A 12,965-nucleotide genomic window follows, 5' to 3' on the forward strand; every position below is an offset into this window, starting at 1 on the left:
TTTTAATCCCAAACTTGTGCATAGTTTCTGACTTTTTTTGTTTCATTCCCAAGTGCATCCAAATTGGATCCAATTTCCTTGGAACACTAACACCTGAATGAATAAAGATTAAAAATTACATCATTTGATAAACAAACCAAATGGACTTAAAATTACACATTCAATGTGGTGCTGCCTGGTATTGAAACGTATATTGCTCTCTCAGTTTTTACTATAATTATAGAAATTGCATCTTGATGGGAATGTTTGTTTTAACCCCTAGGAGACCATAGATGTTTTACAGTACTTTTGGGAATGTCCACTATCTAGCCTTTATCTCGTTCATTTGAATTCTTGTGCAGTACTTTAAAAAATTTTTTTGTCATTTTCTTCCATATAATTCTTGCAATATTTTACGCAAGGAATGGCACTCTCTTGGTAGTGAGATGAGTAAGTGGTCATGTCATGTTGAACTTTGACATGCTGTCACCATCTGGGTGAAATTTCAGGTCCCTAAGTGTCTTCTGTCTATGCTTTCCTTTGATGTAAAATGCTTTTGATGTAAAGATCAAAGGATGGACAAAATACCGCACAAGGGGCTCTCAACGCTTCCCTGGGCCTGAATAGACGTTACTCCCTTCATGATTATTAAAGAGTGATAATAGGTTAGCTATTATATATTATAATGGACCTCAGTAGGTCAAATTTATAAATACGGTTATTAAACTACCAAGATTCCTAAGAATGGTGTCAAACTAATTTGTATTAAACTGTTCTTGTAACATATAACAGAATGGGAAGGGATTCTGGGTAATATCATACATTAAGGTAAAAAAAAGATACACATATAAAGAACAAAGAAAAAAAATCATCCTCCAGCTCCTAATAGTGACTTTATCCAGGATAGGTTGTAACGTTTGGCAAGTCTCTTGGTAGATAACCAAAAAATAGTGTTCACAAGTTTTTCAAAATCAGAGTGGGTCGGTATAGTTTGAGGGGCGCAAGTCTTAATAAACAATCTAAGATAAATGACAAAAAGCGAATATGTGTTAATTTATTAAATGGATCTTAAAAATGTGATTCGTTTACTGTCTTCTAAGAGAGGGTTAAATCGACTGTTTTATGATCATGCATTGACGAGACGGGTATAGGACACGATAAGTACTTGAACTTTTCCTACTTCTTTTTGAACATGTAAACTGTGCTGAACTGTGATATCCCTTAATGTAAGTCTTCAGTTTTATCTATTTTTTTTCCAATTCTTTTTGTGGTGTGTTTATTTGTTCAATTGATCTAAAACAAATTTAATCATCAAACACAATTGCGATCAGTGAGATTGATTGTCGTATCTTTAATCCAATTAAAATCATTCATTCGATTTGGTACCCGGAAAAAGCTTGTCTGTCGTCCAATGGAAATGTGAAATGGAACAAAGAGGCCGGCCCCATTCGTCCAATAGGTTGTCTCATACGTCCGCAGTGGCACTTTGCTCCGCCTCCGACCTCCATTTCTGAAAAGAGGGGCCGCCGCTGATCTCATGTCTTCGACTGTGGTTTTTTTTAACAGTTAATTAATTGAACTCGACTCTCTGACTGGAATCCGGGCGATTACATGGAGCTTAAGGTTCAAACACCAGTACTAGTTTTACGTCTGTGCGCTATCCAAACGGGGGCTTGAACAGCTAGCTTTTTATTTCATCTTTTAACTTTACTCGGCGTATTCCGCCTCCCCCCTCGCTTGACCGCCCCACTCACCCACCCTCCCCCTTGTACGTGAGTTGGGGCCTGCTACGCTGGTTTGGCCACGAGGCGCATTTACACTTGATACGAGGCGATGGCGGAGTTCGGTAATGGACTTGCGGAGGAATCGCTACTAGATTCTGACCCTGGACATCCCGAGTTGGAAGACACGGGAGTTGGCGACGAGGAGCCGGGATTAGAAGAGGGAGAAGCGGCAATTGAAGACCCGGTAAGCGAAGGGCATTGTTTCAGTCGTCGCACGCCGACGTGAATAGTCATGCTCGTAAATGGCGATATCCTAGCCATTGCGATTCACTCTGTCATTACGTTTAGCGCGGAGATCGAATCCTATCAATTCCTCACAAAGATTTGTGTCACATGTCGTGTGCGCGGATGTTACCGCCAGCTTGTTCTCAACCGCCATTATGGTTCGCGCAGTGCAGTGGAATTGGGTGGTGACATGCGCGATATCGGCAGCCATCTTGGCGCAAGAGGGGCGCTAGTTTCTGCGCCAGGCGGCGAGACCGGAGCCTCTGAATACAAATCGCCGCAAAGACGCAACACTGGGATGTTTGAGCTATTCGGGGGCGAGCGGAGGACACACTGCATCCACTGCACACAGCCGCGCCAGTCCTCTTGATTGCGAAGCCGCCCTATTTGACGGTAATGAAACGGTTTTTTTTGGGAGGGGGGGTGTCCCCGCTTTACACACCGCGGCTTCCTCGCTGCGGCATTTCAAGCGCCAGTATCGGGGCGTGTGAATGACCTAGTGGCAATAGGCTAATGCTAGCTTACCTTGGTCATCGTAACACAATACAGCCCTCGTGCTTGAAGCTAAACCGCACTCGTTCGCGGGTGGTTAGATCAAACGCGCCATGTTTGTTGGGACGAAACGTATGACGCGGTTTGATGTATAGCAGACGAGATGTGTGTGAGTGTGTGTTGCCAAGTGAGGTCGGTCGATCGACTACACGAACAAGGGTGGAGATTGTCTATCAGCTCGCACCGTGCATGAGGTTCGGATGAACCCCCTAAAAGATCCACCTTTTCATTTTTAAATTCACGTGGATCCACGCCACGTCTGTCTTAAAGGCGTGTCTGCATTCCTTAATGCAATTCTTATTACCGGTCTCGCCTTTGTCTGACATTTGTTGCGTTTCTAAATCGGACACTTTACTGTCAGGAAAGCATATGCTATAAGCCATTGTGTGCACACGCGTTTATATGATTATATGTTTTTATTATGAGTACTCATCATTGCATTTGATTTATGTGCCGGGCTGTGTGTGCTAGCATGGCCCTGAAATTAGAATGACTCCCACTGCATTGCACCACTCTCCGGGATGGTCTACACCAGGGGTGTCAAACTCATTTTAGCCCAGGGAACATATGGAAGGGAAATTTGTTGTTGGGTGGGCCGGACTGGCAAATCCTTGGTATACTGTATAAGAAAAACAAGTCTTGTTGATTATCCATCGAATTTTGCTAAGCACCTTGACCCGGTCCCAATTCCTTGCAAATAGCTGCTGTAAACTGTAAGCATTGTTGTAAAAAAAGTAAAATAACTTCCCTTTGGGTCCCCTAGATATCCAAAATGGAAGTTTTCTTTTTCTTATGTTTGTGAAATAAATTCATTGAAATAAATAACACAAATTAAGAATAAATAAATCTGTACAATAAAATACAAATATCCAGTGGAAGAAAAAGACCCCAGGCTAAACACGGGGTTGTACTTTGCAAGGAGTACAGTGAAGTGCTAATAAAATTGAACATAAGTTTGTAATTCAACACGAACCAAAGCCGAATGTCTGGTAATGGCCCAGATGGCAGTAGCACGCCAAGCTAGATGCTATTGCTAAAGTGAGGAGCACTGGTGTTGTGTCCCACTTTATCACTAAAACAATCAGCAAGTTGTTTTGCACAAGCCTGGGAGTTGGGAACTTCTTGTAAGATGCAGTGCTCATCGGGGTATTGCTTTTGGAAGGTGTGGTGGTGATTATTTTGTGCCAGCAAGATCGCTTGGGGAGGGGGGTTTGGGGGGTCAGAGTTGCAGTCACCCACCCACCCACAAGACTCTTTGTTGCCTCTATTTTAGATCTCTCAGCATTGAAACATTGCATGTATGCGTAACTAGCTGTACAATGACGAAAAATAGCAATGAAACTGGTAAGTGCAATTTAAATATCGTTTTCAGGTTTTTGGGTATTTTAGTCGTATTTCATTTACAAATTTATACAAAGGTGTGATTTGTCTGTACAGAGTCAATTTACATTTGTCTTGGACAGAACCCAAACATTAAACACCTTGTAAAACTAGACTTTCAATCGAGTAAGGTGACAGTTTGCAATTATTTTTTCAGTGCACATGCAAAGGGTTCACTCATGTTTTTGTAACTTCCTTAGGAGCTGGAGGCTATCAAAGCCCGTGTGAGAGAGATGGAGGAAGAGGCAGAGAAACTGAAGGAGCTGCAGAATGAAGTGGAGAAACAGATGAATTTAAGCCCCCCACCAGGTAAAATTTACATTATTATTCCTAAGTGCTCTTCTGATGTTTGAAAATTCGCATACAACATGTAGTCACTTGTATGTTTTCAGTTGTGTTAAATAAAGTATGTAGTTCTTTGTCGATGGGTACTCAAAACGTTACACGCACATAATTTATCATTTAGGCTGTAGGAAATGGCTTTGAAGCAATGTCTCCTCGTGTCCTGACAAAACTCATCTTTGAGTATTTGACTTGAATGCACTTTGACTGTCCATGACTTTACAAAGCACAGGGGCAATAATATTAGACAAATTACAACATGCTTTTAATCCCATGTTAAAACATTATTAATACAGGGCTTATTTGATCATTTTGTTTCATTTGTTTATGTGTTTGTTGCCTTTATTTTGTAGTCGGCCCAGTCATCATGTCTTTTGAAGAGAAAATGGAAGCAGATGGCAGATCCATATATGTTGGCAATGTGAGTTTTTTTCCCTTCATTTTCACGCACATTCACGAAAATTTGAGCTGTGATTTTGACTCTCGCAAAAGAGACGACTCCTATTTTTGGGGCGTCTGGAAGAGTACCTCCTTGCACAACTGCTTTCAGACAACTTTACAACAGCTCGAAATATCAGTTCTGAAAAAAAAAACCCCTGATGCAGCATTTTGTCATACAAGAAAGGAAATCTTCAGTGCTTGCTTTTGACTCTAGGTGGATTATGGCGCGACTGCAGAAGAGCTTGAGGCACACTTCCATGGCTGTGGTTCAGTAAATAGAGTCACCATCTTGTGTGACAAATACACAGGGCATCCCAAAGGGTAACTAACATTTTTCAGATTAAGTTGCTGTTTTGTTCATAAATTCATTATGCTTTTATTTTTTAGGTTTGCTTATATTGAGTTTGCAGACAAAGAGTCAGTAAGGACAGCAATGGCTTTAGATGAGTCTCTTTTTAGAGGAAGACAAATAAAGGTAACATACCTTATAAGAAATGTTGTTCTATGTTGGCTTGTTGTTTTGACAGTTATGCCAACGTCACCACTAAAAACTGTTATTAAACATTCAACTGTCAATTTTCCAGGTCGGCGCTAAGAGAACTAACAGACCTGGCATCAGCACCACAGATCGCGGCTTTTCCCGGGCTCGATTCCGATCACGGGGGGGAAACTTCTCGTCGCGCGCTCGCTACTACAGTGGCTACACACCACCCAGAGGCAGAGGACGGGCCTTCAGGTCAGTGGACACTTTGGGAGGACAGTGCACCTGCATGAACATCATCTTCACTCGTTGCACTCATTAATTTGGTTGGGAAGACTGGTAACCCCACCCGGAGTGGCCATACGCACATCTTCTCACATTCCACATGGTGTTAAATTGTAATCATGCATCACAACCCTTCTTTTTCTCGAGATCTAATGAAATTAGTATGTCAAGTATGAAGGTTGGCTTTAATCTACTCACCAATAGGATAGTTTAATCTGATAGCTTGTAAATAACCTCACTAAAAATTCCCACCGTATTCTTCTCATCGAGGGGAGATGAGAACCAAGGACCAAATATACAGTGTGTACACTACTGTTCAAAGGTTTGGGGGATGCCACTTCAAAATGTCCTTATTTTTATTATAAAGCACCGGCTCCACTAAACTTTATTTTTGATAACGCTTTAAAACTGCCTAACTTTAGACACAGCATACAAATGCCAATACGGGGAGTGCAGAATTATTAGGCAAATGAGAAGGGGTATGGTCTAATGACGTCAACATCCTATGTGCATAATTATTAGGCAACTTCCTTTACTCTGGCAAAATGGGTCAGAGGAGGGACTTGACAGGCTCCGAAAAGTAAAAAATAGGGAGATATCTTGTAGAGGGATGTAGTACTCTTAGCTTCTGAAGCGTGACCATTGAACAATCAAGTGTTTCATTCAAAATAGTCGACAGGGTCGCAAGAAGTGTGTGGAAAAACCAAGGTGCTAAATAACTGCCCATGAACTGGGAAAAGTCAAGCGTGCAGCTGCCAAGATGCCATTTGCCACCAGTTTTACCATATTTCAGAGCTGCAATATCACCGCCCGAGTGCCCAAAAGCACAAGGTGTACAATACTCAGAGACATGGCCATGGTAAAGGCTGAAAAATGACCACCGAACAAGGCACACAAGCAGAAACGTCAAGACTGGGCCAAGAAATATCTCGCGCCTGATTTTTCTAAAGTTTTATGGACTGAACAAATTAGAGCGAGTGTTGATAAGTCCATGGCTGGATTGTTAATGGGCAGAGAGCTCCAGTCCAACGCCAGCAAGGTGGAGGTGGGATACCGGTATGGGCTGCTATTCTCAAAGATGAGGTCGGGGAGAATTTTCTGGTTGAGGGTGGAGTCAAGCTCAACTCCTGGTCCTACTGCCAGTTTCTGGAAGACATTTTCTTCAAGCAGCGGAACAGGAAGAAGTCCGCATTCTTCAAGAAAAACATGATTTACATGTATAACAATGCTCCATCACACGCATCCAAGTACTCAACAGCGTAGCTGGCAAGATAGGGTCTAAAACAAGACACTAATGACATTGGTCCTCTTGTTCACCTGATCTGAACCCTATAGAGAACCTGTGCTCCCTCATCAAACGTGAGATTTTCAAGGAGGGAAAACAGTACACCTCTTTGAATAGTGTCTGGTAGGCTGTGGTTGCTGCTGCACGCAATGTTGATCGTGAATAGATCAAAACACTGACAGAATCCATGGATGGCAGGCTTTTGAGTGTCTTTGCAAAGAAAGATGACTATATCATCACTGATTTGTTTGTTTTGTTTTTGAACGTCAGAAATGTAGATTTGTGAATGTTGAGCTATTGGTTTCTCTGGTGACAACAAATAATTGAAACGGGTATTTTTTTTTTGTTAAGTTGCCTAATAATTACACACAGTAAGTCACCTGCACACACAGATATTCTTCTAAAATAGATACACCCAAAAAACCCTCACTCCAACTTTCCCCAAAAATATTCAGCTTTAATATTAATGAGTCTTTTGGGTTCATTAAGAACATGGTTGTTGTTCTGTGATAAAATTATTCCTCAAATACAACTAGCCTGATAATTCTGCACTCCCTCTAATTTGAAGAAAAACATAAAAATACAGATACAACAGTCTCTTAATAAATCGAAAGTAAAAAAAAGCAACAGCCAAGGGTTTGAAGAAGCTCAATGGAAATGACGTTAAAGCTCATATAGTGGCTAGTTTGACTGTAAATGTTTACATTTACATGTTAGTTGACTGCGAGGGGGTCAGGCCCCATCAGCTGTCTTGTCTTTTATTAAAATTACAACGTCAAAAAGGAAATACTACCTTATCTAAGTGTCTTTATTCAATAGAAAACTACATGTTTGAGGTATGATCAAATAGTGTTTACCCGCTTAAGGTCTTTTCACACTGCACTTAGCGTGCAACATGCTGTCAACAAACCCACTCGTAGGTGGACGGCATTATGGAATCAGTCTCAAAATGTCTTGCGTAAGGAGAGCTTTTGTCGCGATAAGTAAAAAAGCCTCCGCCTCTTCCAGGTAGGCGGACATGTTATCAATTCCAAATATGGGCAACTCTGGCGCTGTTGTCATTGCGCGCTGCCTTGCATGATTGTTTGAAAAAGTCAATTAAAGACTCTGATAGCTAACTGATAAGTGCAAGTAAACACAGTCGTCGCTGTTTGTCTTACCGGAGTAGCCTCCGGCTAGTTGGATAGCGTTGTCCGGGATACCACTATTTTTCAGTGAGTAACTTGACATTGCATTCCATGAGCGCCTTGTGTTGTTTAATTTAAAGTTGCAAATCCTCCATCTTGTTCGCTAAGGGCTGCGCGTTGAAATGCTCAGTAGTGAGCACCGGTGTGGTGTTAGCTTTAGCCGAGCTCTCAGTCGTGCATGCGCTGCCGCCGCATTGCCAGCTCTGTGTTTCGATTTCCACTGCCAAGCGCTTTTGATATTTCTTCTGGGGATGGCAGAAAGTATTGGAGGCAAAGTCGTTTTTTGGAGCTTCATAATGTAAGAAAACACACGCTAGGACTGAAATGAGCAAATGACGCGGAAAAGAGATTAAAAAATAAAGTGACTTGTCGATGATGGGAATGTCGACTAATTTAAATAATGTCGGCAATGTCAACTATTCGTGACGGCCCTACTTGACAAGCATTTCTTTGACTCTAAATTTTAGAATGGTAGTGTACTTTTTAATTTATTTATTTATTGTCTTGTAACACGTTTGCCATCCAGGCAACATGCAGTCATTTCCACACTTTGGAATAAATGATGTCTCATGTCTCCTCTCGGATTGTGTCAACCACTCCCTGGAGATGTCTCTGTATATTGCTGCATTCAGTCTTCCTTTTCTTCTGACGAGTTTGCCAGTTCCTTCTGCCGAAAAACATCCCCATAGCACGATGCTACCGTCACCATGCTTCACTGTCCTGATGGTATTGGCCTGGTGATGACGAGCGACTTGTTTCCTCGACACATGAAGCCAGGCATTTACACCATAGAGTTCGATCTTTGTTTCGGGAGACCAGATAATTTTATTTCTCATGGTCTGAGGGTCAGTTAGGGCCTCTCTAGCAAATGTTTCTTTTTACTAAGGAGTGGCTTTTGTCTGGCCACTCTACCATAGAGGCCTGATTAGTGGATTGCTGCAGAGAAGGTTGTCCTGGATATGGATGGCTCGCCTCTTTCCACAGAGGAACATTGGAGCTCTGACAGAATGACTATCAGATTCTCGGTCACCTCCCTGGCAAGGGCCTTGTCCCCGATCTCGGTGTTTCAATGGCTGATCAGTAAGAGTCCTGGTGGTTCCAAACGTCCTCCATTTACAAAAATTTCCGGCCACTTTGCTCATTGGGGCCTTCAAAGCAGCAGAACTTTTTTTCTGAATCCTTCCCCAGATTTGTGCCTCAAGACGATCCTGTCTCGCAGGTCTACAGACAATTCCTTTGACTTCATGTAGGGTGTTTGTGCTCTGACATGCATGGTCAACTATGGCACCTTACAAAGTTGTGTGCTTTTCCGAATCAAGTCCGATCAACTGAAATTACTGCGGGTGGACTACAATTAAGCTCTTGAAACAGCTCAAGGGTGATCAATGGAAAAAAGATGCACCCGAGCTCAATTTTGAGTTTCATGGCAAAGCGGTGACCACTTCTGATTTATTTATTTATTTTAATTCTGTTTTTAATGAATTAAAAAAATGTCAATTTCACATTGTCATAATGCGGAACTTTGAGGTAAGAGTGATCTAATACAAATATCACACTTAAACCAAAAAAATTTAGATCTCGATTTCCAATCATGGATCTGAACAAGATTAGTTAAAAAAAAAAAAAAAAAAAATCTGAAGATTTCTGTAAAGGTTTTGCTAAATGGAGTCTGTGAATGATGAACAAGCTGCGACTCTTATGTTTTTGGCATTTCAAATCAAGTTTAAAGTCTAAACATTTTGCACAGGATTTATTTTTGAATTTATAAAACCTTTAAATGTTTGTTAGGTTTGTTTGATTAAAATCATAATCGTCCAGAACGACTTTTTTTTTTTTTTTGGCCATTACGCGGATCCCCAAGCCATAGTAATAATAGTTGTATGTTCATCCAGAAGCAAAGTGAAAGCACAACATGAGTTTGGTTATGTTGAATGCATGTGTGTGATTTGATTGGCGTTTGAGTGCATGCTAAACATGTTATCATCTTCCCAAGTCAACTAGAGAGTAATGTAGACCAGTGGTTCTCACTTACTCGTCATTCATTTTTTGCGATGTATCAAAGTAGTCACTACTAGACAATTTAAAAATAACTTGCCCCATTTTCCAGTTAATTTGCTCTCAGTTTGAAAACAAGTACTGTTCCTGTCAGTGAATACAAGGATTAAAATCAAGTTTCTGAAACCCTGTTGAAATCTCACTATTAACTACTATCGACTTTGAGAACCACTGATCTAGCGTATCCATTTTTTTTAAATGGAGCTCATCCATAGAAAGAACCTGTCTGTGTGTCTGTCTGTTACACACCAGCTCACATGGATATGCCAACCTTTTAAGTTTTGTGCACTTCCAGAGACAAAGGTTCATTACTGCAGCCTGATCTCAGCATCAGTCCACTGGTGTCTTTATGTGAGCGTGTATGTTGGGTGCGTGTGTGTGTGTGTGTGTGTGTGTGTGTGTGTGGCCCGTGTTGGCCTTTTGTAACCGTGTGTTTGGCTTGAGTGATCATGCTGCGGTGAAAGCGTGCAGTTTGTTTTGCAGGGTTTGTGTGTGTGTCTGAGATTTTTTTTCTTCCTCCCCTCACAGTGACCCCAATGGTGGCTATAGCACAAATCAAGCCCCCCCCCCCTTTTTTTTTTTTTTTGCACAGCTGCTTTATGAGGGAATTTTTTGTTGTGCCTCACATGATGTAGTCCTGTCTACAACCAGTAACACCCCCCCCCCCTCCAAAAAAAAAAAAAAAAAAAAAAAAAAAAAACTTTGCTTCTGATTGGGAAGCTCAGTGGCACCGTAGCGGGGTGTTTCTTTAGGGGTCGTTTTGCAATTTGTGTTTGAAAGGAGCTAAAGAGAGAGAAAGAGGGAGAGTGTGTCTTTGCTTCCCCCTCTTCCACCCAGCCACGCACACTCAAATAAAAAAAAAAGCTGATTTCAGCTTTTCACTGTACTTCATTCCTTTCCACTCCCTCGTTGTAACGCCTCGCTAGCGTAAACGCAAATGCGCAACAGTGTTTAGATGTTCCGTCGATCAAGCTTCAAATACTTTCCCACGATATACCAAATTGAAATACCACACCGAAAAATTGGTGTCCATCTTCTCGAGCCAACCAGAAAGAAACTCACCCTCTTTTTCTCTCTCTCTTCCAGGGGCCGAGGGCGAACATCGTGGTATTGCCCTTACTAAACACTCCATTCCCTCCCCCCTCCTTTTACTATCAACCCCTTTCCCTTCTGTTCCCAAACACAAGCATACACACACACACACACACACACACACACTTGATAAAATTGCCCTCCCTTTCCCCAACAAAAAAGAAGAGTTCCAGAAGAGAAAGAAAAAGGAAAAAAAAAGGAAAAAAAAAACCTTCTGGACAGAGAGACTGACTGGCTGCCGCGTGTGCTTTTGTATGTGAGCGTGCGTGTGCGAAGGTTGGTGCCGGCCCCCCGGGTAAGGTATTTGCTGGCCTTTTGCTGCAAGAAGTATGGTGGCAAGTTCTTTTGTTCTTTTTTGCTTCGGGTGTGGGGATGATGATGATGATGATGATGGTACCTCAGGCTGCAGGTGTGTCTCCTTTTGTCTGGCTGTGACATCCTGCTTCCACACCATCCACAGTCCACTCATTCACCCCATTCACCCACCACCATCGACAACGGCAAGAACAAAAAAAAAAAAAAAAGAGGGGAGGGGGGTAGTGGTATGAAAAGTTTTTTTTTTTTTTTTATAGTTGGTGTTGTTCAAATGTGAAAGTAGCTAGCTTCTTGATGTGTTTAAGTCTGTTTTGCTGTATCCCCCCCCTCTCTTCTGACTCTCACCTTTTATAATCTTCCCAGATCAACGCCATCTCTTTTTTTTTTTATGTTCACCACGTTTTGGACAGCGACAGCAGCGGAACATTAGAAATGAGCGTTTGTTTTTCAAATGCTGGAAGGTGGCGCCCATCTGCCCACCATACCTGCCCCATTGTTTTGTTTTTATTTGGTGCAACCCACACCCCGTGTGTCTCCTTTCTTCTCACCCCCTCCTCTCTCTATATATTAGACCACTTCTTGTCGTTTCAGGTTTCAGGACCAGTGGAGGCTGACGACCCCTCCCCAGGTGGCGCCGCCGCCCCCCACTGTCTCCGCAGCGTCTCTCTCTCTCTCTGCTCCCGCTATGCACACTCACCCCATTCTGTCCGTGTGGGGGGGAGGGGGGCAGGGCGACCACAGGCCGGCCACAGGGGGCATTTACTACAACAGCAAACGCTGATAACGCTTTTAGTTTTTCACGTCGGCACACACACACACACACACACACACACTTTTAATTCGCACGACAGCACACTGCAGTACATACGCCACAAAAAAAAAAAAGCCGCCGGCCCAATGTGATTTTTATACATCGCCAATATAGTTGAATGGCAGGCAGGTTTTACAGGATTAAGGAAGACCAGGCAAGATGTTTTCTTTTGTGTGTTTTTGGTGTATGAATGTGTGTGTGTGTGTGTGTGTGTAGGTGTATGTGAGGGGGGGAGGGGTGATGTTAGTTTGGGCCCCACCCCATTCTGACGATGCGCAGTGCAGTCACGGCTTGTCAGAGGGAGGCTGACCAGCTCGTGCCATTGATTCATGTAATGAATGGAGTGGGCTGTTTGTTGTTTTCCCGCAGGTGAAGCCTGGGGAGCATTGGGCGTTGTGTTGCTCATGGTTTTTTTTCTTGAGGGGAAAAAAAAAGAGGGATGTTGGGGTTTAACAGTTTTTTTTTTAACTTTTTTTTTTTTTTAAATCCCATGGTTCTGTTATTACAAACAAAAATAAAGATGTTAAAAGTACAATTGTCAGTTTGATGTGAATTATTTTGAAACTAGATACTGGTCATTTTGGGCTAAAGATGAAGTCAAATGTGCACTGTGATTTGGTATTCATTAGCTAAGCCATCAAAATAGGGAATGAGAACGTGAAACGTCCCTACTGTGTGTGGCCAAATGAAGCGTTGCAGTCAATTGGTTAGCACGTTTCAGTTTCATGTCGCTTCGTTTACTCTATGGCGC

General features: G+C 42.3%; 1 protein-coding gene across 3 annotated transcripts; it reads left to right on the top strand.

Annotated features, from left to right (window-relative positions):
- The first annotated feature begins 1,472 nt into the window (after nucleotides 1-1,472).
- pabpn1 (poly(A) binding protein, nuclear 1) lies at nucleotides 1,473-12,749 on the top strand. Of its 3 annotated transcripts, none has more exons than XM_088401630.1 (7): nucleotides 1,473-1,947; nucleotides 4,121-4,229; nucleotides 4,616-4,683; nucleotides 4,918-5,024; nucleotides 5,091-5,178; nucleotides 5,288-5,439; nucleotides 11,995-12,749. In XM_088401630.1, the coding sequence occupies exons 1-7, from the start codon at nucleotides 1,813-1,815 to the stop codon at nucleotides 12,182-12,184; spliced, it is 849 nt and encodes a 282-aa protein (XP_088257756.1). In that variant the 5' UTR covers nucleotides 1,473-1,812; the 3' UTR covers nucleotides 12,185-12,749. The 3 variants fall into 3 exon arrangements, with proteins under 3 accessions (XP_088257756.1, XP_088257758.1, XP_088257759.1); XM_088401632.1 differs by having other exon boundaries at nucleotides 1,474-1,947; nucleotides 11,083-12,148; XM_088401633.1 differs by lacking the exon at nucleotides 1,473-1,947 and adding an exon at nucleotides 2,198-2,381.
- Nucleotides 12,750-12,965: the final 216 nt, after the last annotated feature.

The sequence above is a fragment of the Hippichthys cyanospilos genome, chromosome 19 (assembly GCF_059441005.1).
Source record: "Hippichthys cyanospilos isolate Australia breed blue-spotted pipefish chromosome 19, RoL_Hcya_1.0, whole genome shotgun sequence".
In the NCBI taxonomy this organism is placed as follows: Eukaryota; Metazoa; Chordata; class Actinopteri; order Syngnathiformes; family Syngnathidae; genus Hippichthys; species Hippichthys cyanospilos.

Excerpts from the sequence above, each read along its gene's own strand:
- pabpn1 (XM_088401630.1), top strand. The coding sequence starts at position 1,813 with ATGGCGGAGTTCGGTAATGGACTTGCGGAGGAATCGCTACTAGATTCT. Across the intron at positions 4,230-4,615 it reads GAATTTAAGCCCCCCACCAG|TCGGCCCAGTCATCATGTCT; the intron begins GTAAAATTTACA and ends TTTATTTTGTAG. Across the intron at positions 5,179-5,287 it reads TTAGAGGAAGACAAATAAAG|GTCGGCGCTAAGAGAACTAA; the intron begins GTAACATACCTT and ends TCAATTTTCCAG.